Raw genomic sequence first — 26,256 nt, 5'->3', positions numbered from 1 at the left:
TTCTCAGACAGGACAGCAGGATCAGTCTAGTGCAGTTTTTCTTGCTCTGAAGTTTTACTGCTTGTTTATGATAGTTTCACATTTATATAAACAATTACTTTTTTGTCCTTACTCATTTACCGTGCAAAAAAGGAAAAACAGTTGTAGTCTAAAAGTCAGGCAAAGATGAGTAAAAAAAAAAAAATTGCCAGGATCAGAGAATATTCATCTTCCTTCTAATGTAGATCTCCTATAATAGTTAAATGAACAAATGATTAAATGAATGGATTCCCCCGTTTGAGTCCCCAAAGCAGTTCTGAGGCATTCATTGCCCAGAGGGGAGATCAACTTGGCTGCCCCAATTGGCATTGCCTAATTTTCCCTTCTTTACTCCAGCCTTCCAGCCAAGATGGCTCATCTGTCCTTCCTCATCTGTCCTTCCATCGCCAGGTGCTATTGAGTGACTGATGGACGAAGGCTATTCCCTGGTGCAGGGGCCACGGGTAATTCAGCTCCTTAGACTTGTCACACGTCTGCAGTGGACTCTTCCCCTCTACTCTGGCATGCCTGGTGGTGCCCCTTAGGAGGGCCGCAGTGTCCAGACACGTGACAGACATAGAGCCGTGGTTTCAGACCACAGGCCTGTGGCAGACAGACGCACTTAAAAGGTGAGCTGGGTGTTCACGTGTATCTACTCCCTTTATGCATATGGTGCCCTGAGTTGAAGAGGGAAGTGGTCTGTGTTTCCTTAAACTGCAAATCGTTCTGCTTTCATTTTGTGTTAGGACACTGTGTGTGTCGGGAGCTGTTAACATATTCCCAATACGGAGAGCAATTCACAAGAGCTTGTGAAAATGCATTAGCAGCTTTTCCAGCGAGCTTATTATAATGTTAAACAGCACACTTTGACAATCCTGAAAATTGGCCCCTGTGTACGAAAAGCTCAACATTCCCAAAGCTAGCTCAGGGATAGAGAGAAAAGTGCTGGTGGCTTAATCAGTTATAAATTAAAGAGAGGAGGTGTGCTTTGAGGGTGTTCTTCCCCCCTAACTTGAATAGCTAAGTGGTAGCTAATAAAGAAAAGTGACAAGGAATGCTGTGTTCTGCCCCTAGGACTTTTTCCAACAATGAATGTCACACCTGGGCACTTAATTTAATTGTGTGAAAATGCAAAGCAGGTAAGGAGAAAGAACTCCTGTATTCAGAATTTCCCACCTTTTTTTCTGCTAGCTTATGATGAGTACCTCAAGGGCAACTATTGAGTACGTAGACTGATGGAGGGCATGAGACAAGTTCTGTCCCTGCAAGATCTGTCTGTCCCGGCTCAGATGTTCTTTCTGTCCTCTCCACTCTCCTCCAAGTCGAGCTCCTTGCTCATAAGGAGTGCAAACTCTTTCATTGTGTTGGGGCTCCCACCAACGCAAACTGTTAATAAAAATAAATAATTACCTGCCTTATAACTGATGTAGGAAACAAGGGTCAGCTTTCAACTTTAATATTTTTATTTTATTTTTTCAGTAATTTACATGAGAGTACGTATAGACATAATGGGTTACATTTATGAGTTAGCTAATTTGCATCATTAACCTGTAAATAAGGCAACCAGACGAAAACTTTGATGGTACTTAATTAGTAAAGGAAAAAGATAATCACAAAATCAAAGTAAGTGTTGATTTTGTTCAAGGAGGTGTTTCCTGGTGTTTTTGTTTACAGTGAACATCATCCCGCATCTTGAGTTGATACAGACAGCTTGTTTCAGGGTATTAGCAGGCTATATGGAATATAAGTAACATGAGAAAAAAAAAAGAACTGTGACTTTTAGATATGTCTTCCCATTCCATATTCCCAAACATTAGTTTTTATCGTAAAATGTGCTATGTTAACTTAAAGCTTTAAACAATCACATCAAGCCTTTCCAGCTTCTCAGTCAGAAGAAATCCTCGTGTAATAAGCCTTATCATTCATTGTAGACTGGAAATGTCACTATGCTATTTCACCAATTCCAATGACTTGTTTTTGTTTTGTTCACATTTTAACATCTCTGAAATGATAACAAATGTTGCAGTCAAGGGGGTCCACTCGAAGAAAATGTGGTAACACAATTGTGTTATAGTGACTTGTACAACGGCCCATTAGGGGTGCACCAGCCTCGGGAGGATGGGAGCAGCCTAACAGCAAGGGTGAGCAGTGGCCTGGTGATCACTGGGGGTCGGCAGCGGAGTAGATGAGCAACAGCAGATGTCCTAGACCCAAGGAAGCACAGACCGTAGAAGGGCTCCAGGAGCAAAGCCATTCAGAAATCTAAGCTAAGCCGAAGCGTCCCCAGAAGCTGAAGAAGGTCCATGTCAGAGAGATAGGTAACAAATGTAGTGTTTAAGCGCCTGCCCTTTGAGATCAGATAAACCTGGCTTTGCACCCCAACCCTGTCAGTGATTAAGTGACTTGCCTAGTGTTACACACATAATCTCTATGTGCTTCGGATCATCGTCTCCAAAATAGAAAAATGCAGAGCACGTCGGGGGGGGAGGGGGTTGGTAGAGACAAAACGGGATAGACTATGGCAGAGGACATTGCACAAAGCCAGGTAACTTCTGAGTGTTCAACAAATGGCAGCTGCTTCCTCTTTTTCACATCATGTAGCAATTTTCTGGCCTTGCTTTTAAGCTTGCTTATTGTTTCTGTATTTGCAGAACTTAGTACAAATGAAGCTGGTTCAAATCCCGTAAGGAAAAGGCAGTTGGTGGTGCCTCACCGATGTGGGCAGCATTAGGCACAGGATCAGAAGGATTGTTGGAGAGGTTCTTCCTAGCAATGAAGACTATCTGTCCAGCCTTCAAGGAAATACCTAACAGAGGTTATAGTGTAGGCGTCCCCACTCACAGATGACTTACTGGGACTATTGGGTGGTCTGATTACATGATGCATTATGTTTCCATTTAACAATAATTCCTGTGCCAGACTAATTTTTCAGTTTTGGGATGTAATTATCCTTTTATCCAGGCCCTCTGCTCCTCTTTTACTATCATTATTGTCTTTTCTGTGCCCTTTCATGGGTTTCTCCAATGGGCCTGTGGTTGGTAATGAACTGCAATGAAAGTTAGCCATAAAGGCTAGTTAGCAAAGAGGTAAGGCTGTGGTCTAAGGTGAGTTCTTAAATTATTATTGATAATTCGTGAGATTTTTTTCCCCTCTGTTGGTATGGATAGTTGAGACTTGGCTCAACATGTAAGTACAAAGAGGCCATTTTTGTTGTTTTCTTTTTACAAAATACAGTAGTTTGAAAATAACCTCATTGTGTGGTGTCAGTGAACGTAAATTACAACTATTCAGATTGACCATAAAACCAAAACAGATGTTAGAATAGCTTGTGGTTTCAATTCTTCTTTGAACTGTAGATATTGCTGTAATCAACAGGAATTTCTGAATGTTTCTGGAGACACAAAGATATATGTGTAGACTGAAACATTTTCATTCTTGAAGACTTACTCCTAACTGAGACTTACAAAATATCACCTCTAGACACAATTTTTGGTCTGGCTGCTTTAATGAGAAGTAAAATATGGCTGAAGACCACCAACCAACATTGACCTTAAGTGACATTTTCTGTGATTTATGCCCCAAACAAAATTATCATTTTTCCTGGTTTTATCAAAGAAGATAGAAATGCATTGGAAAGGAGTCTGAAGAATTACAAAAATATGTTATGGACTTTGCCTAATGACTGCCAGAATGAATTCACTTTCAAATATACCCAGTGTCTTAAAAGACTTAACTTTGCCATGTTGTCCATGTTATATTAATCTGGTCCTATTTCTAGTCAGTTTGATAAAGACTGATTAGCTGTTCACCAAAGCTGTTTTCCTTCTTTCCAGACACACAGTTCAACTTCCTAGCCTCCTTTCCAGTTAGCTGAGGCCATATGCCTGGATTCCAGCAACTAGAATGTGAACAAATTTGATGGATGCCACTTCTAGTCCCAACCCATAGAAATCTCTCATTGGTGCTCCAATAGATTGCCTTCTTCTGTCTCCTGGAAGGGTGTAGACACCCAGGGAAACTTCATAAGCTACTCTTTGAAGGTGAATGAACAACAAGATAGAAGGAACCTGGGTCCCTGAATCACCAGTTGGAGGAAAGTCACCATGAATATTCACTTTATACTCAATGTGAGTGAGAAAAAAAAAAAAAAAACTTAGGTTGTGTTAAGCAACTGGTATTTTTCAGCAGCAGCTAGCAAACCCTTTTAAAATCTAGCAAGCAAGGAAATGAAGGAAATAAGAATGGTTATCAGAATCTTTAAGATTTAAATTTTACACACCCAGAGTTCTCCTTTCCTTTGAAGATAATGCTATTAATAATCCTTATCATTTCTATAAAGACAAGGCTGAGTTTTAGGAACTGATGGATTTTATCCTCCTTCTTAGCTAGAATTACTGCCCTGGGATTTAAGGGAGTCAAGAGATTGAACCTAGCATGTTCTCATTCAAAGATAAAAATGTGGCTGGAAGAAGGAAAGTTTCCAAGAAAAGCATCTGTATATGCAGAACGGACTTTACCTACTGCGTCTCGAGAATCCTGCTATAGGTTAAACAGCCAATTCTGATCATTTGGAATTACACTACCTGCTCCCCAGTCTACACACACACACACACACACACACACACACACACACACACACACACTTTTGCCTCCTATCCATCAAAATGGTCCAATAATAAGAGTTAACTCTCTGGTGGAAACAACAGGTTCTAATCAGAACATGTTTTTATTTTTGTTTTGTTTTTGTTTTATCCAAAAGAGAATCTACTGAAGATGTCCATAACCAAGTGGATGGTGAGTTTATAAGTTTGGATAGTGGCTATGACAGAGTGTAAGAATAAGTGCGAATGAAAATCTATTCAGGTAGAAAGGTAAAGGCCTGATTCCTGGGATTGTAACAAAGATGAGACAACTGTGTGTGTGTGTGTGTGTTTGTGTGTGAAAGAGAGAGTGAGAGAGAGAGAGAGATATGTGTGAGTCCTGTAATTTTCATGTCTAAGACAAAGCTTTCCATCCCAGTGGTTTCCCAGAAACTAACAGTTAGAATAAAAGTGTAGTACTTTTTTCTTTCAAATAGAGAAAGAGCCACTACTTTTTCCATCAGAGAAACTTAAGGTTTAATCCCAGCTTTTTTACTTACCAGTTGCATTATGACTGTTACAAATGCTCTCAGAGAGCTGGAAGGGGAGGAAGCAACTTAGCACCTACAATTAATGAATATCACAAATGTCCGTCCTTCCTTCCTTCCTTCCTTCCTTCCTTCCTTCCTTCCTTCCTTCCTTCCTTCCTCCTCCATCTTCTTTTCTTCTTTTTCTTTCTCTAGCTAACTTCTTCTTCTTCTTCCTCCCTTTCTCAATGCCCCTCCCAGGTAATGGACTATTCTCAGTTACTATGACTCACAGAGCACACCTAGTGCAGTGGTCAAGGAGACCAGGAATGGGACTTGGAGGAACTTGGTCCAAGTCCTTGCTCTACCACTATGTGGTGTAACTTATTTAACTCCTTTGGACTTCCAGAACTCAATTGCCTTGTTTTACGGAAGAAATTAATATCTGCTAACCCCACCTAAAAGAGCTAATGTGAAGATTTAGAAAGATGATGAATGTAAGAGCTTTTACTTTTGCTCCTGGAGTTGCTAAGAAAATAAAGGTCAGATAAAAACTGCTCAATTCTTGCAGATGGTTCTCACAGAATTCTCTCATGTGTGAACACAATGTAATCTATAGCTTTATCCAATCACTATGTTGTACATTTAAAACCAATGTAACAATGTGTGTCACTTAGACTTCAATAAACAAAAAATAAATAAAAACAATAAGAGGAAAGAAAAAAAGAAAACTGTACAACTCTCCACTGGTAGGATTATGAATAAGGGTGAACTTTTTAGAAAACAAAAGTTCTTTAAAAAATTTAAAGTTTATTCCCTTGACCATTTCTGTGAATCATCCCAAGCAAATGTGAAAAATCTTTAGGTACAAAAATGTCCATTTGAGTGCTGTTTATAATAGAAAATACTTCCGTATAAAAGTCATCAATAGGCTATAGAATGTAGGGCACAACCACTTGATATCCGTATGCAATGTGTTTCAAAGAAAATGTCATAATATGGGGAAATGCTAATGACATAAAGTTAAGTAAAAAAATGCAGAATGCAGAGGGAAAAAATTTCTGACTCTTTTAAAACCTACTTATTAAAAAGGATTGGAGGAAAAGCAAATAAGTTGATGGTGTTTGTGTTCAGATAGGAGTTTTTTAAAGTTTATTTAGTGTGTGTATGTGTGTGTGTGAGAGAGAAAGAGAGAAAGAGACAGAGACAGAGAATGAGTGGGGGAGGGGCAGAGAAAGAGGGGGAGAGAAAGAATCCCAGGCAGGCTCCACATGTCAGTACAGAGCCCAATTAGGGGGCTCGATCTCACAAACCCTGAGATCATGACCTGAGCCAAAACCAAGAGTCAGACACTTCACCCACTGAGCCACCCAGGCTCCCCTAGATGGAAGGAGTGTTTTTTTTTTATTTCTTTGATTATAAATAATGAACATGAGTTGCTTTTATAATTAAAAAATATATATAAGTTAAAATAATACAGAAGCACAATTTTCCTAACAGTATTCCACAAACAATTTTCTCAGAATATTTCTTATGAAATAACACAAATCTTAATAATATGAAATATTAGGTAAGTTACATTCAAGAAGCAGAATAAGATAGTATTGTTTTGTTATTTTATAATTTAATAGAATGAAAATTAGTGAGGTTCAGCTATGAGTGTAGATGTTAAAGAGTGAACTGAATCATAATGAATTCTGAACACCCAGCAGTATTGTCAACAAAATTGTATTTATCTCTAGGGACCAGAGCAGCCAAATAATCATGTTTGTATTCAGTTTAGTTTGGGAACCTTTATGTCTCGTTGCGGTGGAAACGATTGCACATTCTAACTGGTTTCAGATTAGGAACATAGCTTGGGTTCCTGTTAGGACCTCTGATATTTCTCTAGCCAAAGGTATAAATGTTATGTTGGTAAAATAAGAAGAAACAGTGACAGAGAAAACTCCATTGTTTTTCCTAAATTTAGAAATAGTTTTACCTCTACATTCCCAAGTGTTGCTGGTGGGTTGTGTTCTAATCTTATATCCACTCTATGAGGCAATACTAATCATTCAGTTTACAAATGCAGAAGCCAAAGCTCACAGAAGTTGGAAAACTCGTGCAATATTATACAACCAGTAAATTACAGAACAGTAATTTCTCCAGTTCTGTCTGGCCATAGTGGCCATTTTCTTTCTCTGCATGGGGACTGTAAAACATAAGCTACTGGGCTTGGACTCAGACTGCCTGGGTTCTTGGGTAAGTTACTTTATCTTTGTTCTTTAGTTTCCTCATCTACAAAATGGGTATAGTGAAAATAATAACTGCTTTGCAAGATTGCCCGAAAGCCAGAGATAATGTTTGTGACCCACTTGATGTACAGTGAACAGAGAATAACTAGCCCTCATTATTACACCTCCCAACATTGAGAGTCTGAAAGACACCAGCTTTAGAGAGACTGACGTGAAAAAGTAGGGTGTGGCAAAGAATGCAGCGTGTTCATCAGACCCCAATTCTTCTCCCTCTTGAAAGCATTGTAGAACGTATTCCCAACTTCCCTGCAGTGAGGTGAGGTCATCTGACTGAGTTCTGGCAAGTGGAATTTGGGTGGAAGTGACACACTTACTTCTCGGCGTGACTCATAAAAACCAGTATCTCACTCAATCCCTTGCCTTCTGGCTCAATGCAGGAGATGGAAGGCTCTAGATCTCTGAATGGCTGAATAGTAGACACCTCTCTTTACTTCACCACTGTTTTAGATTGAGCAAGAAGCCACTGATATTTTAAACAGCGTTAGCCCACCTGATCAATAAGAGGTTTTTAGTTCTGTCAACATAGTTGACAAATGTGACCTTTGTCACTTTAGGAGATTTTAGTGAGAAATAAGTGAAATGGATGATGGACTGAAAGCACAGAGCTGAGTAGGAACCTGAGAGACTGAATTTGGTTATAATAGGCACAAAGAAAGAATGAATGGGCATGTAGTTCTGTAGAAACAGGACTTAGAGCTTCTCAAGAAAAGGAATGCTCAAAAAAAAGCATGAAGGAGAAGACATGAGGCTAAAGAGCTTAGAGAAGGGGGAGTGAGACATCCAAATTTTAGCAAACGTGTGACAGAATAATACAGAATTATTGTAATAAGGTAAGTGAAACTGAAAAACAGAAGTAAGAGAAGAAGGCAGACATTTTTGTGTGTAAACTATTTGTCCAGCAGCATTCCTCCACCAGATTCCCAGGAGAGAATGTGGAGAAATTACTAAGGAACCAAAGGAAGATGGCTTGCCAGAAAGAAAGCACTAGAGTCAGAAGACCTTGCAGCCATTCATGGTGCCAGCCCCTCACCCCATCACCAATGTGATTCAGCGGGTGCCTGTTCACTCCCCCTCATCATCCTGGGTGTGACGTCCCAGCATACCCTGGCCACACCATCCATCCTAGCAATGCCATGGCTGTCACTCCACCTGTCCCTTCCTATGTCACATGAGCACTGCATCCTGAACCAGCAGCCTTATGTTCCTATGGTAATCCTCCCATATGCCCTGTAGAGAGGGCCTTTCTCACTACTATCTCTCCATCTCACACACTTCTTTGTCTCCTTCTTGACTTTCGATGGGTTTTGTGTATGTCTGGGTCTGAGGCTATGTGGGCATGTAGTCTACGAGTCCTGTAGCCTCTTTCAGCTCTGTAGACCAGTGCTCCTCAAAGTTTAGCTAACATAACAATCACTGGACTCTTCATGGGCTCATTTTCCAGAAATTCTGATTCAACAGGTTGGGGATGTATGTATCAGAATTTGCATTTATTCTTTTTTTTAATGTTTATTTCTTTATTTTGAGAGACAGAGAGAGAGGGAGGGAGAGTATGTGTGTAAATCCACATGTGAGCAGGAGAGGAGCAGAGAAAGGAAGAGAGAGAATCCCAAGCAGGCTCCTAGTTAGCATGGAGCCCCAACTGGGGCTTGATCTCACAACCACGAGATCATGACCTGAGCTGAAATCAAGAGTTGGACGCTTAACCAATTGAGCCACCCAGGTGTCCCCAGAGTTTGCATTTTTAATAACGTTCCTCATTCATGCAGATTTTGCTGGTCCAAGAACCACACTGGGAGTAACACTGACATTGAGGACTCACTCCATCAACTATACTGAATCTATCCCCTTTCCTCCCCGGTGGCCACTGCCCCAGGCCTCCGTCACAGGAGTCCTAACTGGGCCACCAGCACTTCCTATCTCTCGGTATAATAATACATGACACGGAATGCAAGACTAACTGCTACTATAGGAATGACCTTAATTCAATCTAATTCATATTTATGAAGCACATCATCCACAGCCTTCGGTTATTTCAGTAATAATTATATACTACTTTAATTATTAGTGATAACAAGTTTTCCTCCCCACACCACAGTGGGTCAAGCCATCTTTGCCAAGAACCATCTGGGACTTCTTTGCTCTACATTTCTCCCACTTCCTTCCAAATACCTCAAAAAATCTTAACAAATCTTTGTGTCTTTATACATCTCCAGTGATCCTCAACCTAATTGCACATTAAAATCACCAGGGAGCTTTTCAAAAAACACTGATTCTCGGGCTCCAATTAATTTAGATGCTGAAAGTACTTTTTAAAGCTTCCCAGATGGTCTGATGTGCAGCCAAAGTTAGGAACCCCTGCTTTGGTTCTTTGTTCTGAAGCATCCTTCCCCTCCCCCCCCCCCCATTTTTCATGAATTGGAATCCTACTCATTCTTCAACTTCATAGTCAAATATCACCTCCTCCATGAAGGCTTTTCCAAGCGTCTTTCCTCCCTGGTCAACATGGATTCCCCACACTGTGCTCCTAGAGCATTGATTTAGCATTTCACATGTTAATTTTCTGTTTCCCCAGAAAGATTGTGAATTCCCTCATGCAAGCTGTCTCATATATCTTTTTTTAATCCCTAAGGCTTAAATTCTATTTGTTGAATTAAATTTAACTGTTCAGGAAGTGGAACAGAAGTACTATTAACTTCCTCCTCAAAAACATTTAGAGTAACAGATTCTTAATTAGTTAGTGGATCATAGCTGGTTTCAAAAATAAAGCATTCCATGATGTTAATACACTCTCCTTCTTCAGAATAAGCCTCAAAACCTTAAGGCAAAAGGACACCTCCTTTCTTCTCTTGGTGAGGAGCAAGAGGACATTTACCCATAGTTCCCTGTTAGACAAAATGTGGTCAGGGAAGCAGCACCCCAGCAGCATTGCCTGGGAAGTTTGTTAGAAATGTAGAATCTCAGTCCCCACTCTACACCCACTGAATCAAAATCTGGTTTTAACTAACTTTTATGCCACTCATGTGCACATTAAAGTTGGAGAAATACTGCCATCCACTTTCTCCTCCAACTTCTCTTATCCTTTCTGTTTTACTCTGCAAAACTGCTTTCACTATCTGGAGATTTCCCAGTGGAATCTATGAATCATTATTCTGCAAAAGCATGCCGTTCATCTACTTCAGTGATTCTAAACTCTAACAACATTTCAAAATCACCTGGGGTGCTTTAAAAGGTATTGATACCTTGGCCCCCACCCCTAGAAATTCTAATTCAGTTGGTCAAGGAGATCTGGGCCTTGGTATTTTTAAAATCACTGATCTAGTCATTTTTCCTATCTTCAAGAAGAAATTCTCAAACCAGCAATTTTATTCTCTTGTATGAATTATAATACTCCTATTAATTCATAAGGGGGATATTCTTTAGTTTTCCTTGATGTCTGCTCCCAACGTCTGATGACCCCTTTGTCAAAAAATTGGAGAGCTAGTCCATAGAAAGTTTTTATCCCCTTGATAAGAAGCACTTCTAAGATGATCACTCTATCAGGGACCAAAGGAAAGACTAATTTGGGCATCAAACCAAATTCAATCCAGTATGAATCTGGCAATTGCAATACTTTGATCTTCCCAAGATATATATTTTTCACTAAATAGAATTGCTTTTACCGTGTCTTCTTCAACCTTGTTTGGTATTTTCTTTTTCTAAAACATGGGCCAAAGTTGCCCAAAGTTAGGAATAAAGTCTTTAACAAACCGTGAGAAGTTACACAGAATGGTTAGTATTATATATCAGTGACCAAAGGAAAGTGCTGGCTGAGAAATCTTTCATTTTATTCTGACCTTCATCTTCATAATTTTTCCTTTTCCTCTCCTTGAACTTCCTAGAGAAATAAACATGTAGGAGGTTACCTCTGTTTGGGATGGGTAAGAGGAGCACTTCTGAAATGCTGACATGATAAAGGCTCTAAGCAAGACATTTCACACAACTCTTAGTGAATCATAGGGAACTTGCAGGAATTCCTTAAACCTCATGAAGATTATTAATGCTCTATTATGTTCTGCGAACCTGGGGCAAGAATTGGAGCTAAATTTGCCGACTGCTTTGGCAGATTTATGTCTACTCCTGAGATGAATAACATACACAGTATTTTAGAAGTGAATTCTATGTAAGGTCCGTCACAAAGCACATGAAATCACCTCATAATAGGCTGCAACACAGTTAAATCTCCCTTAGGCACTAGGAGCCTCCTTTAATTATTTTTTAGATACAGCCCGTGATCCTGGAATTAAAGGCTGAATCCCAGGCTGAACTTTGATTTTGTTCACTCATGCAGGCTGAACTTTGATTTTGTTCACTCATGTTTTTTGTGACATTTTTTTGCCTCACTTTTTTTATTGAGACATAACTGATACACTCCCCCACTTTCTTAGATGAGCTAAACCCCAGAACCAAAGGATGAAAATTCCATTGGAAAGAAAATGTGCATTGTTTTTATTTTGTTTTGTATTATAAGCTACATTCCAATGTATTGTCTCTAAACTAAAGAAATTTACATAACTGTAGAGGTTCATCTTATGAACATTTAATGTAAAATCCAAAGAACATCCATCTCATCAGAATAAATAAACAATCAAAATTACTCACCCAACATATGTATTCCTGTCAGATTTTGTGGATTTATTGGAAGCAGGTAAATTTGAAGCCATACTTTTTACTATATGGATAGTCATTCTTAACTTGATGTTAAGAAAAAGAATTGCAGGGGTGCCTGGGTGGCTCAGTCAATTGGGTGTCCAACTTTGGCTCAGGTCATGATCTCAAGGTTCGTGGGTTCAAGCCCCACGTTGAGCTCTGTGCTGACAGCTCGTAGCCTGGAGCCTGCTTTGGATTCTGTGTCTCCCTCTTTCTCTGCCCCTCTCCTGCTCATGATCTGTCTCTCAAAAATAAATAAATGTTAAAAATTTTTTTGAGAAAAAGAATTGCAATTTGCTATTACAGATATGCTATTAAATTAAATTGCAATGTTAAGAAAAATATTGTGAGTTGTTATTAAATTAAAGATCAAATCATAGTGGTTCAGCTTAGAATGACACTCTCCTTTAAAACCTATGTTTTCTTCCAAAATTGCTTAATGGAACTTTTCCCTGAGCATTCTAAAGTCCCTTATCAATTCAAAAATATCCTCCCTGACATAGCCTTTTATACTCCAACCCAGCGCTCAGAATAGCATTCCCCCTAGAAGACAGACTTCTTTTGAAGCTGTGGCATCCTGTCTCTTTGACCAGATTGGTTAGCTTATTAACTGTTGGCCAGTGAGCCTTTCTCTCACATCTGGCCTTAGTCCAGCATGGGTCTGGTGGAGCACACTGACTTATTTATTTTGAGACAATAGTACATGGATGTCAGTCCTCCATTGATTTCCATAACAACTCCACCAGGTTGTCTCAAAAATGTGTCCAGTGCACGTGAGAACTTCCAGTTTCCAAACATTCCGTTTTCTTACCCCATCCCATCCCTCAACAACTTGTTCTTATTCTTTGTGATCAGAAGTGAGGAAAACATCCAAAGTCAGGACCTCAGAATACCCCTTTATCTGAATGTTCCCCATTCAAAATCACACAGAAGTTCTGATAAATAAACAAAACCTGTTTCCTAGGGTCTCTTCATTTAGCTAAACCCTAGCTAAAATCCAACGAACTACTTGTCAGAGGCCAATCCAGGTAGAAAAATGAACTACAGTCCAAAATTTTTAGAAAACAGAGTATCTGTTAAGAAATCCATGAATTCACAACTTTGCTGCTGCTTTTCGCTTTATGCTTTCGGGACAGAAAGTCTAAGAGACTTTTGAGGAACTTCATCTTGTTCCTTTTTTGCCACATTAGTCTCATGGTTTCCAAGTCAATCAAAGTGCCCAAAGAGCAGCAAATACCAGGCATTTCATAATACACATGGATTTCTCTCTACGAATGTGCATAACAGCCAATAATCAAATGTCCATATCTTTTTTTTAAAGTTTATTTATTTAGAGAGAGAGAGCAGGGGAGGGGGAAAGAGATGGTGGAAGAGAGAATCTCAAGCAGGCTCTATGCTGTCAGCCTAGAGCCTGACATGGGGCTCGAACCCAGGAACCATGAAATCCTGACCTGAGCCAAAGCCAAGAGTCAGACACTTAATTGACTGAGCCACCCAGGAGGCCCTCAAATGTTCATATCTTACCTGGGATCTCCATGTTAGAAGATACTCCTCTTCCTGGTGATAGTCACTCTGGGCAAACCCCTCAAATTCCATGCTGGCCTCCTTTGGTCTATCCTGGCCAGCTAACAAAGCTTACAGAATGAGACGGAAAGAGAATAGGGAACCAATGCAGAAGCCTAAAGCTTGCCACTGCCACCACCAAATAGGTACTGGTAACTTTGCCCAAAGTATTCACAGATCCCTGATCCTAGTAAGGGTGATGACAGCTTTGAGGCTAAATAAGCCTGAACACGTGTGTTGCTTCTGTCACTTGGGACAGTAGCTCCTGTTTGTAGTTTACAATGATACAGATGTCTCTTACCTCATGACCCACCTCCAACTGCTCCCCCTGCTGCGCTTTCCAACCACCACTGACAGTTTGGCGCCTCAGCAATTGCCACCATGAGGCCTCCACACTTGTGTTTGGTATTCCATGCTGCATGTCTCAATTTATTTTTAGGGTATAATGAGTCCGACCACCGAATTCTAGTCTGGCATCTACCTCTGGCTCTGACAGGTGAAAGTGGTAGCTAATTAGAAAAGTGTTAGATAATTAATTACTCCTTTGAATTAATTAGACTGATTAACAAGTCTGTTTCCAGTGCAAATTCTGTCAGCCAATGGTCTCAATCACTAATGGTGCCAGATAATGCCAGCCAAGATTTCGGGCCCCGTGTAACATGTCGCAGGACATTAGGGCAAGAGGTCATCATGTGGGTGACATGCTAAATAGTTTTGTGGAGTCTACGAAAGCAGAGTACCGATTCCTGTCTTCTGGAGAGTCTTCAATTATTTTCCCGTTTTCAATCTTTTCAAGACCCAATCCTACTCTTCTGGTAGGTTGTTCCTGGATGATTGTTTTAACTGTATTGCAATAGGCCAATCATCTGAACGGCAGTGGATAAACTTTTCATTTTTAGAAGCACGTACACAGACCGCACAAGGTAAGTGCAGGCCATCATTGGCTGTTTTACAAACAAAGGCCGTGTGCCAGGCAGAGCCCCACGACTCAGCACGACCTTGAGGTCAGTATGCTTGTTTTCTCTCTGCCAGATCCATGCTCCATGGTGTCTGGCCTCAGACAAAACCCTCGATTTCCCACCATCTTCCTCCACAGTGTCAGCATTTTTATCTTCTCGCTTCCATAACAATTCTCTATCTGGCTTAATTTTGCCACAACACCTTTAACATGGAGAGAAGAAATCAGAGTCCTGGTGTGCAACTGGAGGACATTGGGGTCTCTCTCCGTTTGATACGCTGCTTAATCTGTGAGATGGTGTAGACATAGAATCACACCGACACCCCGAAAACAGTGTCCGTATCACTCTGGGGAGGGCCCTGGGTAGGAATTGGGGCTTCCAGAACCTTGCCGTGAAGACTGGGCATCCACCTCAAGCCGGGCCTTGGGCTAAATTCTGAGAACACAAAGAAGATGAGATGCATGGCATCTGCCCTAAAGGCATTTATACTCTAGTGGGAAAGAGAGATGAGCAGGGTTATCCTAGTTATAAAATATATACTTTAAAAGTTTACACTTAAGGGATTGGCATCTTGACTCTTTTAACAAAGAGTACAGTCAAATTGTGCTGCTAATCACAAGACATTGCAGGGCCTATCAAAATATTTCTTAATTCATCACACACCGTAAACTTAATAGAACACAAGTTTAAAAGTAGCTTATAGTCTTCCCTTCTCTCAGTGCAGTTGGTGAATTTTTATATATACATATTTACAGTCTAATTTTAGACCAAACAGCCCCCACCTCTGGGCCCACCAGGCCAGGTCTGCCTCCTTGAGACCATGCCTCAGTGCTCTTTTCTTTTCTTCCAGACCAACCCTTTCTGCCCTGGGCTCAGAGTCTCTTCTCTGAGAGTGTCTCTCCATGAAGCACCTTTGGGTCCTCTCAGTTTACCTAAGGCTGCACAAAGCACTCTTGTCTGGGAAACCATTACACACACAGGCAAACACACAACCCCAGAGCCACCCTCACAGCCTGTGGGAGATGGGTGGCAATGCACAGCAAAGTCCCCACGTCCACCCCTTTCTTTCTTCCCTCTTTCTGCAGCGGGGCCCTCGTGGTGAGGACGGGGTAACAAAGAGTGCCTATCTTCCTGCCACCCCACCCCACTCCACTATTTGGCCCAGGGTACCATCAATGGCTTGCAAGAGCTCAAAAATGTTTCAGTTATCCACTCAGATGCTAAGCAGTTTATTTTTTCATTTATTCATTGAACAAATATTGACTGAGCACACATGATGCTCCAGGAAGTCTAGGAAGTACCAGAGATACGGTTATGACTAAGACAGCTCCTGCTTCTCTGATTTCTTCCACAAAAACTTTGACGTTGCATAAACAGAAAAGATACAAGTTACCACACTTCTTATACTAACCTTCCCCATGTCAAAACACAGGATTAAGTGTATCTTCATCATTCCATTTTTATTCTTTTTATTTTTTAAATGTTTATTTTTTTTATTTTGAGAGAGTGAGAGCAAGCTGGGGAGGGGCAGAGAGAGACAGACAGACAGAATCTGAAGGAGGCTCCAGGCTCTGAGCTGTCAGCACAGAGCCTGACACAGGGCTCAAACTCACGGACCATGAGATCGTGACCTGAGCTGAAGTCAGACGCTCGACCGACTGAGCCACACAGGTGCCCCTATACAGTGTTATATTCTGTTCTTCATACCTAATAACTAAAACTTATTGAGTCTTTGGATCTTTCCCGAAGTGTTTACCTTCCAATACATAGACTGTAGCTGCCTCAAATCCTTTTTGGAAGAGAGGAGGTACAAAAAATAAACAATTGTTTCCTTTATCATATAGACATGTTGCAGCTTAACATTTGCCCACATATGTGCAAGGAAAATGCATCTTATTTTCTATTAGCCATCCAATCTCTCCCACTATGCCTACCATCCTGAAAGTTGGGGTAGAGGGTGGTGACTTTAAACTTGCCAATCAGAAGCATCTTCCTGTCTTTGTTTTGGACAGTCTCATTAGGCGGCTTGTTCTCTTTCAAGTACACGTTTTCCTCCCTCTGCCCACTGCTCCCATCTGATATAACACACAGTGAATGGAGTGGATGGGGAGGGGCTTACTTGGTTTCTTGACAGTAAGGAAGAGAAGGGCTCTGGGATACACGTGCTCAGGTCCTTGTCCTGGGAGGTGGCAGGTCAGGCACTGTCCATTGCATTCTTGTGACAAACCTGCAGCTACTTGGGTTGGTCTGTGGGTCTCTGAATGGGGTGACTGAAATGCATGCAGCTAGGCCCATCCAGCAGTCATGGGACATTATGCTGGCACCCACCTCTGAAGTCTGTGGCTTGTCTATTCATCTCCAGCCTCAAAGTCTCCTTTCCTCGTGGCCTCTTTGTTCAGTTCCCATACCCGACAGCCCACTGGTATCTGGGAACTTCTGCTTCCCTTTGTGAGAGCAATCAGAACGTTGAGGCCCCTGCATGCCAGACATAGCCCTTGGTGTTGTCTTGGGCTGTCTCTCTCAATTCTTCTCTGTCCACCATGGGTGCACTAATGTCCAATACCATGCTGGATGGAGATTCTCCTGCAGACTTGAAACCTCTCCTGGGCTACATCAAAGGATGCAAACTTCTGGCTCCAGTGTCCTCAGGCTGACCTATGCCTAGTTGGATAGTTACATGGCACTTTCTCCCTGGCATTCATCCCCAGAGGTAGATGGTGACCAGGGACCCTGTATGAACTTCTTGCCCTACTTCTTCTCCCTGCTCCCACCCCCACAATTCTCATCACAAGGAGGTGAGGTCCTCTTTGTACCTTTTCTACCTGACCAATGTGAGATACCCTTATATCATATACTGAATGCTTCCTGGCTTCTGGCAATCCCCATATTCAAGTTCACTGGACCTAGCTTCTATGTTAATGAAAACAAACATTTTTAAAATCTTATTGTTCTTCACACTGCCTCCCTAGGGACTCAAACTTCCTGTTAAAAGAGTTCTAATTTCCTCCTTTAATCTCCTTTAATTCCCATTGCCCAGCAGGTAGGTAGGAATGTGGACTATGAAAATGGTCATGTAGGCAGAAAGGAAAGAAAAGCTTGGCAATATGTTTCAAAACTACTATCTCTGTAAATGTTATAAGTAATAAGAATTGAATCCCTAGCACAAAGGCCAGGAGTACCAGTGTTTGTATTTTTCCTTGGAGCACTTACCCATCCACAGTTCTATTAGAATGCTGTACTCAAACCTTATGACACTCTTCCAGACAAGACCATGCAGAGGGGCAGTGGATGAAGCCTGTGTCATGAGCGGAGTCACTTGAAGGGGACTCTAGTGGAGGATGACCCACATTGAGACCATGGAAAGGGTGACTGCATACCCCAATCCTTGCAGAGGACTGAAGCCTCCTGTTTTCAGTCCCATAGGATTCTAGAGTTACTTTGTTTTAAAAGTTCAATAATTGTGGATGAGATTAAAAATACAAAAAAAAAAAAAAAAAGACATATTTTCCAGAACCCACAGAGCACTGACCTCTGGCATATTTACAAAGGTGAGATTTGCTTTAAGAAAATAATTGCTTCTTGAAACACAACAGAAAGCCTAGAAATAAGCCCAACATTCTATGGTCAGTTAACCTTTGACAAAGGAGACAAGAATATGCAATGAGAAGAAGACAGTCTTGTCAACAAATGGCGTTGGGAAAACTGGACAGCTACATGCAAAAGAATGAAACTGGACTACTTTTTTACACCAGACACAAAAATAAACTCACAATGGATTAAGGACCTAAATGTGAGGCCTGAAACCATAAAAATTCTAGATGAGAGCATAGGCAGTAAATTTTCTGACATAGGCCATAAAAACATTCTTTCTAGATATGTCTCCTAAGGCAAGGGAAACAAAAGCAAAAATAAACAATTGGGACTACACCAAAATAAAAGGCTTCTGCCGAGCAAAGGAAACAACCAACAAAACTAAAAGACAACATACTGAATGGGAGAAGATATTTGCAAATGATATATCTGATAAAGGGTTAGTATCCAAAATACATAAAGAACTGATATAACTCAACACACAAAAAAAAACCCCAAATAATCCAGTTTAAAAATGAGCAGAAGACATGAACAGACCTTTTTTTCAAAGAAGACATATAGATGGTCAACAGACACATGAAATATGCTTAGCATCACTCATCAGCATGGAAATGCAAATCAAAACTACAATGAGATATCACCTGTCAGAATGGCTAAAATAAAAAACACAAGAAACAAGTGTTGCAGTGAAGTGGAGAAAAAGGAACTCTCGAGCACTGTTGGTGGGAATGCAAACTCGTGCACCCCCTGTGGAAAATAGTATAGAGGTTCCTCAAATTAAAAATAGAACTACCCTATGATCTAATAATTATACCACTGGGTATTTACCCCCAAGATACAAAAATATTAATACAAAAACATTAATTCATATGTTTATAACAGTACTATTTAGAATATACAAATTATGGAAGCAGCCCTGGGTCCATCCATAGATGAATGGATAAGGAAAATGTGGTATATATATATATATATATATATATATATATATATATATATGCAATGGAATATTATTCAGCCATAAAAAAGAATGAAACCTTTCTATTTGTACCAACATGGATGGATCTAGAGGGGATAAAGCTATGTGAAATAAGTCAGAGAAAGACAAAAACCATATGATTTCACTCATACGTAGTATTTAAGAAACTAAACAAATGAACAAAGGTGGGAAAAAGAGACAAATAAAAAATACAGATGCTTAACTATACAGAACAAACTGATCAATACCAGAGGGGAGGTGAGTGGAGGGATAAGTGAAATAGGTGAAGGGGATTAAGAGTACACTTATCTTGATGAGCACTGAGTAATGGATAGAATTGTTGAATCACTATATTGTACACCTGAAATGAATGTAACAGTGTATGTTAATTACACTGGAATTAAAATAAAAAGAAAGGGGGCGCCTGGGTGGCGCAGTCGGTTAAGCGTCCGGCTTCAGCCAGGTCACGATCTCGCGGTCCAGGAGTTCGAGCCCCGCGTCAGGCTCTGGGCTGATGGCTCGGAGCCTGGAGCCTGTTTCCGATTCTGTGTCTCCCTCTCTCTCTGTCCCTCCCCCGTTCATGCTCTGTCTCTCTCTGTCCCAAAAATAAATAAAAACGTTGAAGAAAAAAAAATTTAAAATAAAAAGAAATAATTTCTTTAAAGAAAATAACTCCTCTTGATTTACAAAATTGCATTGATCTTTTTTTCCTTCCAGAATTATATTATCTAATATTTAAACTATATATAACCAGAAATTTATTTTTGGACAATGAGTTAAAATAATAAAAGAACATATTTCAAATTGTGCAGACATTTATTTATAGGGCTGTTTTGGGGCATGGGAGGACTTGACTGTCATCAACCATCCTAGATGGATAGGATCTGTTTCTTAGTCTGTTCAGGCTGCTATAACAAAATAATACAGACTGGCTGGCTTAACCACCAAACATTTATTTCTCGCAATTCTAGAGGCTGAGAAGTCCATAGTCAAGGTACCATCAGATCAAGTGTCCATGAGAGACTGCTTCCTGGTTTATAGACCACTATCTTCTCTCTCTGTCCTCATATAGCACAAAAGGAATGAGAAAGCTCTCTGTGGTCTCTTTTATAAGCCCCTTCATGAGGGCTCCACCTCATGATCTAGTCACTTCTCAAAGCCCCCTATTTCCTATACCATCACCTTGGAGGTTAGGATTTCAACATACAAATTTGGGGGAGACACATTTAGTCCATAACAGTCTGTTTTGAAGTGAATCTGCATGGAAGGTGCCATACATACTCTGCAGTAAGTAATTACTAAAGCACCTACTCTGTGCTAAATTTGTTCCTGATTGAAGTTGTACAAGAAACATAAAATAATGTTTCTTGGGGCACCTGGGTGGCTCAGTTGGTTAAGCACCTGACTCTTGATTTGGGCTCAGGTCATGATCTCAAGGTTTGTGATCAAGCCCCACATCTCTCTCCCCCTCTCTCTGCCCCTCCTCTGCTCACATACACTCTCTTTAAATAAATAAACATTACAAAAAATGTTTCTTGTTCTCTGACTCATTCTTCTGTCAACCTCCAAATTAAAGGAACTTAACTTACAACTGCCCTGGCTGCTGTGGTGATCTTTCTTCCTGGGAATATGACTCCCACAGTGTGACTAAAGCTTAAATTTCCTGTTCCCCAATGGCTGACCTTAATACTAATGCCAGGGTCTCAATTAGTCAGCGGGCCACACTGAGATGCCAGCGAAGGTCAGCAGTGCCTCAAGTGGCTTGGCCAATAGAGACACTTAAGGCTGAAGCCACTTGATTTCTGAATATGTTTGATTTCAATTTTTAAAATATTTCTGTTCATAATAATGTTTGAAAGAAGGAAATATGAGGCAGAATATCAGACAAAAATTCAAGAAAAGCTATTGTATTGGGAATAAATCATGACATTTTAAATCAGTAGTAGTCAGGAATAAAATGTAAACGTTTGTCTCTAAAATCAAAATAATCCCTCTCAATTCAGAATGGAAATCTGAAGAACAAGGGAAAAATAATCAAAAGAACAGTCAGAAGAAGAATGTCAGTAACAATAGTGAATTCAAGCATTACACCAGGCTAGACTCTGGACCATCTCATTCAACCCTCACAACAACCCTCTGAAATGGGTGTTATTATTTCCCCAATTTTCAGATGAGGAGATTGAAGTCCAGAGAGTTTAAATGAAGTGCCTACAATGAGTAATCCAAGACTGGGATTCAGACCTTGGTCTGCCCATCTACAAAGCCATGGGGACTCTTTCTATGTCAGCACTGTTTTTAAATGTTAGAGTCCTTTATTTTTTTTAATGTTTATTTATTTACTGAGATAGATAGAGAGGGAGGAAGGGAGGGAGGGAGGGAGAGGACAAGTGGTGGAGAGGGAGAGAAGGAGAGAGAGAGAGAGAGAGAGAGAGAAAGAGAGAGAATCCTAAGCAGGCTCTGTGCTGACAGCACAGAGCTTGACGTGGGGCTCACTCTCAACCATCACGAGATCATGACCTAACCCGAAATCAAGAGTCAGATGCTTAACTGACTAAGCCACCCAGGCGCCCCTGTTAGAGTCCTTTAAAGAAGACAAGAGTCCAAGGAGAATGGAAGAGAAGGAAGGAACATCAACATCAACAAAAGAAGGAAGTGTGATGTGGGTCTTAAAAATGAGGTAGGATTGGGATGTGAGGAGCATCTCTCTACAACATCTTGCCTGCTGGTGGTAAGCACTGTTGATTTCACTGATTATGGGAAAGGGGTGCATAGTAAGCCATGGTGGGTGTTATGTGAATGCTGCTGAAGAAATTAGTCCCACTAAAATGATAGCCCAACACTGACACAGATTTTAAAATCATCTCATTGTCAAAATTTAAATTGACCTTTAAAATGGGCTTCAAACACACTTTAATTTCCACTTTAATTCATCTCAGGCTTACCACTTCCCTAAGATTTTACCCCAAAAGTTTGGTCCAATTTAACACCCTGCCCATAACCAGTTCTGTCTGCTCCTGAGTGGTTTCTGAAAAGAGAATTAAAAAGCACTTGGCTGAGAGGTTCTTAACTCCCTATGGTTTGTCCATTATGCACATTTGAGGCATTGGTGATTAAAGCCCTGTGTTTGTTTCTCAGCACCAGATGAAAATGTCCCATCTGGGAGAGCATGTGGCTGGTTCACTCTGCAGAGCATGCAACTCTTGATCTCAGGGTCAGGAGTTCAAGCCCCATGTTGGGTGTAGAGTTTAGTTAAAAAAAAAAAAAAGAAAAGAAAATGCCCCACTTGAATGTGAAGTACATTGGGAAATCAGACTCTCCATTGGAAAGAAGCTCTTTAATTTGACAGATCTCACTCTGAAATGAGAGAGGGTGCTATTTTCCTTAGAACTCAAGGAAGTGCAGTCCTAACCTCTAACAAAAAACAAGGTTATTGCTGCTGCTGCCCAAGAAAGCTCAGATGGGAAAATAATGCTAATGCATCATGGAGGTGATGAATTCCAGGCCCAGAATGTCATGAAATTTCAAAGCGGACTGATTTTACTTTGGGTTTAGCAGAGTGACAGAGAATGGTATGGTCTATGGGCACTCTTCTAACCTACTAAGTGAAATACATTGAGTTAGACGTCAACTTTTTTCTAAAAGTGTAGAAAAGCTTGGGTCATGGTCACATTTATATTAATGCCTTCCTTAGGAATGTCATGACTTTCCTAAAGTGATTATTTTGAATACTTCACCTTGGCTTTGCATTTCATTTTCTATTGTGATGATTGTGGGTATTTCTCTCAGTATTTTATACTGGTCAATATTATTTAAATTTTTAATTATGAAACAGTTCAGGTGATATCATGACCTGAACCCAAATCAAGTGTCAAATGCTTAACCTACTGAGCCACCCAGGCACCCCATTCCTTGTGTCTTTTAAATTTTCTCTTTATATTCTCAAGTTTTCTAAAGTATGTTTAGATGTCACTTAAAAAAAAAAAAGTTCTTCTCAGGACTCACTGTGCTTCCAAATTATGAGAAAGCAAATCCTCATGATTTCTTCCTTGAATACCCGGTCTTCTCTGGCACTCCTATTACCTATGTGTTGGGCCATCTCAGTCTGTCCTCCAAATGTCTTCACTTGTTCATATATTCTGTCTCTTTGCTTCGCTGCTACAAACGGAGAAATTTTCTCTGGTCTTTCTTCTTCACTTGTTCTCTCGGTAGGTGTGTTTAAACTAGCTTTGTCACTCAATGGCCATCTATTGCAGCAATGCCCTTGATTCCTCATGTATCCTGTACTCATACCCTCTCCCATATGACTGTGCAGTACAACACCCTCTCACCACAGATGGAGTGACCTGTCCTGCCCCGTGCTGGGTTCAGCCATACCACTCTTTTGATCCAGAAAATGAGGCAGTGTGTCAGCTATTCCTGCCCTTGAACCTCTATCATTGTCCTAAGAACATGCCCAGGCTAGTCTGCTGGAGGGTTAGAAGCATGTAAATCAGAGCCCAGTCACCCCAGGAACCCAGCTGAGGCCAGCCTGGATCAGCCAACAGCCAGCTGATGCCTCAAATGTGAGCAAACCCAGCCGAGGACAACAGGGCCACCTAGCCAGCCCCAGCTGACCCCAGGCACGTGAGCAATAAATGCTTGTTGTACGTTGCTCAAGTCCGAGGCCATAGGGTGATTGTGGCAACAGAAACAGATAACTACTATCCTCTGGGATCTCTCTTTCAAATAATGGTTTTTTCATTTGTAGATATTCCAACTGTCATTTTTGTCAAATTGCCTATACTTTTAAAATTATGTCCTGTTTCCATACATTTCTATTCCACATTTTGTCTACTTGATCATTTTAAACAGAACTATTTTATAGCTTCTTTTAGACTTTAATTCTAAGTTCTCAGGGGTGCTGATCTTCCCATTTGTTGTGCCTGTTGATGTTTCTCATAAGGGATTTTTTCCTGGTTTTATTTATAATTTTTCTTTTTGAATCCATTTCCTATGAGTGTCCAATATATATACTGGTTTATGAAAGTGTTCCTAAGCAGTGGTTTTGTATTTGCACCTTCCAGGAACGCCCAGGGTAGGTATCCCCAGTCTAGGACCAGGTTTATATCAATTTCCTATCTGAGGATCTCAGCACCATGTAGCTAGCATAAATTGTCATTTTACGATGACACATCATACTTTGTCTCAGTTACTCACTAGAAACTGTGCTTCTATCCACATTTGCTGACAAAAATTCATTTGCATTTCAAGAGTGGTCATTAGAATATTATCTTTTACTGAAGGTACAGAATTTCCAAGGTCCCAGCTGAATACGGGGTTTTAGGTCCAAAGTCCACCTCTGGCAGGTCAAGACCATGTATGTGCATCCTGCAAAACCCCTGTACATTGGCATAAGGGTCTCTTCCAAGATTGATCCTCACTGCGCCATGATCGCATCAGCTCATGACCTGATGATCTTCATTTCTGAAACCTAGGGTTTGCTCTTTCATTTTTCAAAGTTCACCCATTAACATTTACACAATACTCCTCTTATTTACTTTAAGAGACATGGCCATGTGGCTCAGTTTTCCATGTTGCTTACACATGCTTTGTTTCATAAGCAAAGCTGCTAGTGTAAAAATTAGAGATTTTTAAAACTGACTTGGTCCTTAGGCAAAAGGAAAATGTGGCAGAAAAAAAAACAGTACAGAGAAATTAGTTCATTCAGGGCCACAAGTTTTTCTTAAAATAGGCTTGATTTTTGTTAAGCACTAAAAATAGCCTCTATTTCTAAAGAATTGACATAAGCAGTTTTTGGACTTATGTTCTTTTTTTTCCACAATGTCAGCATTTCACACAATTCTATATTCTATGATTTACTTGATGAGAATGTATCTATTCCTTTATTTTCCTGGTAATGCTTGATTCTTATGTCTGTAACTCATTTGAAGTGTAACAACACTGCAAATCAACATTTAGAATAATAGGACACAGGCACAGCTCACTATTAATACTAAATGTTACTTGAAAAATTTAAAATGCATGCCTTTAAATGAATACTTTTAAAATGCTACAACATGTGGCTTCCTAACAACCCCTGTTACTGGACATTTTCCCTCTCTTCTTGTCAGAGCCTGGCTCTTTCTCCATTCTTAGGGTAAGGGAAGGGGGCAGGCCAACAGGACTAGAGAGATGTCCCGTCCCGATTGGAATCCCCTACTTCTTTGCCTTAATCCTTTCATTCACACACTAATTGGCACATAGTCTGGGAAACAAAATGCAGAGACTGGGATTTTGGTAAAAGTGTCACAATTCTTTTTCAAAGCGTTTGCAATGGAAAAAAAAAGTGTTTGCAATGTTTAGCAAGTTTTGACTTGAGTTGAGCTAGCTAGGAAAGAGAACTATGACTTTAATAAGCTTGAAGAGAGGAGAACATCAAGATTTATAAAAATAGACCAACAACATTCCAAATGATGCATTGTCCCTGAGTATAATCAGTGTGTGGATAAATGGAAAGTCATTGCATTCAGAGAAAAGCCATATTCTTGGCTCTGGAAGTAGAAGGAAGAAGTAAGCACAATTCTATCACAGTATATGAATGCTGTTTTGTTTCATAATGGTAGACTAACAAATGGCACCTACCAAGGCAACATGGTGTACTAGAAAGATAATTCTTTTTATGCCAAATGGATCCGTGTATTGTTGGGCAAGCTCATCATCTTTTCAAACTTTAATTTGTTTGCTTATTTCCTGTAAAGTGGAAATAATAGTAATTTCCATACAGGAGTGTTGGAAAGATAAAATGAAAAAATACGTATTAAATACCTTGTTTATAACAAGCCCATTATAAAGGATGACAATTACTATCTTAATACCATTTTAACATACCCTTTTTACAAAATTGTGGAAGGGGTGCCTGAATGGCTCAGTTGGTTAAGTGTTAGATTCTTGATTTCGACTCACAGTTATGAGATTGAGTCCTGCATCAGGTTCCCGCTTAAGGTTCTCTCTCTCTCTCTCCCTCTCACTCTGTCCCTCCCCTGCTTGTGCAGTGTGCACTCTCTCTCTATCTCTCTCACAAAA

The 26,256-nt window shown here is 40.3% G+C and overlaps 1 protein-coding gene and 1 long non-coding RNA gene across 5 annotated transcripts in view; one reads left to right on the top strand and one right to left on the bottom strand.

Moving 5' to 3' along the window:
• Positions 1 to 17,117, bottom strand: part of UPP2 (uridine phosphorylase 2) — a 36,791-nt gene extending 19,674 nt beyond the window's left edge. The window contains 6 exon segments of the mRNA XM_086715216.1: positions 633 to 652; positions 1,270 to 1,404; positions 2,732 to 2,810; positions 13,630 to 13,739; positions 16,562 to 16,702; positions 17,036 to 17,117. Of these exon segments, the coding sequence (XP_086571342.1) occupies positions 633 to 652; positions 1,270 to 1,404; positions 2,732 to 2,810; positions 13,630 to 13,739; positions 16,562 to 16,702; positions 17,036 to 17,117 (567 nt within the window).
• Positions 17,118 to 21,595: 4,478 nt separating this feature from the next.
• LOC147578490 (uncharacterized) overlaps positions 21,596 to 26,256 on the top strand; it is a 56,876-nt gene continuing 52,215 nt past the window's right edge. For all 4 annotated transcript variants that reach the window (XR_015255241.1, XR_015255240.1, XR_015255243.1 and 1 more), the window contains exon 1: positions 21,596 to 21,922. This is a non-coding gene — a long non-coding RNA (uncharacterized LOC147578490). The remainder of the gene's footprint in view (positions 21,923 to 26,256) is intronic.

The sequence above is a fragment of the Puma concolor genome, chromosome C1, assembly GCF_028749965.1.
Source record: "Puma concolor isolate L17-30 chromosome C1, mPumCon1.1.hap2, whole genome shotgun sequence".
Taxonomy (NCBI): Eukaryota; Metazoa; Chordata; class Mammalia; order Carnivora; family Felidae; genus Puma; species Puma concolor.
Note: the sequence above shows the minus strand (reverse complement) of the source record. Positions and strands in the feature narration are given on the sequence as shown.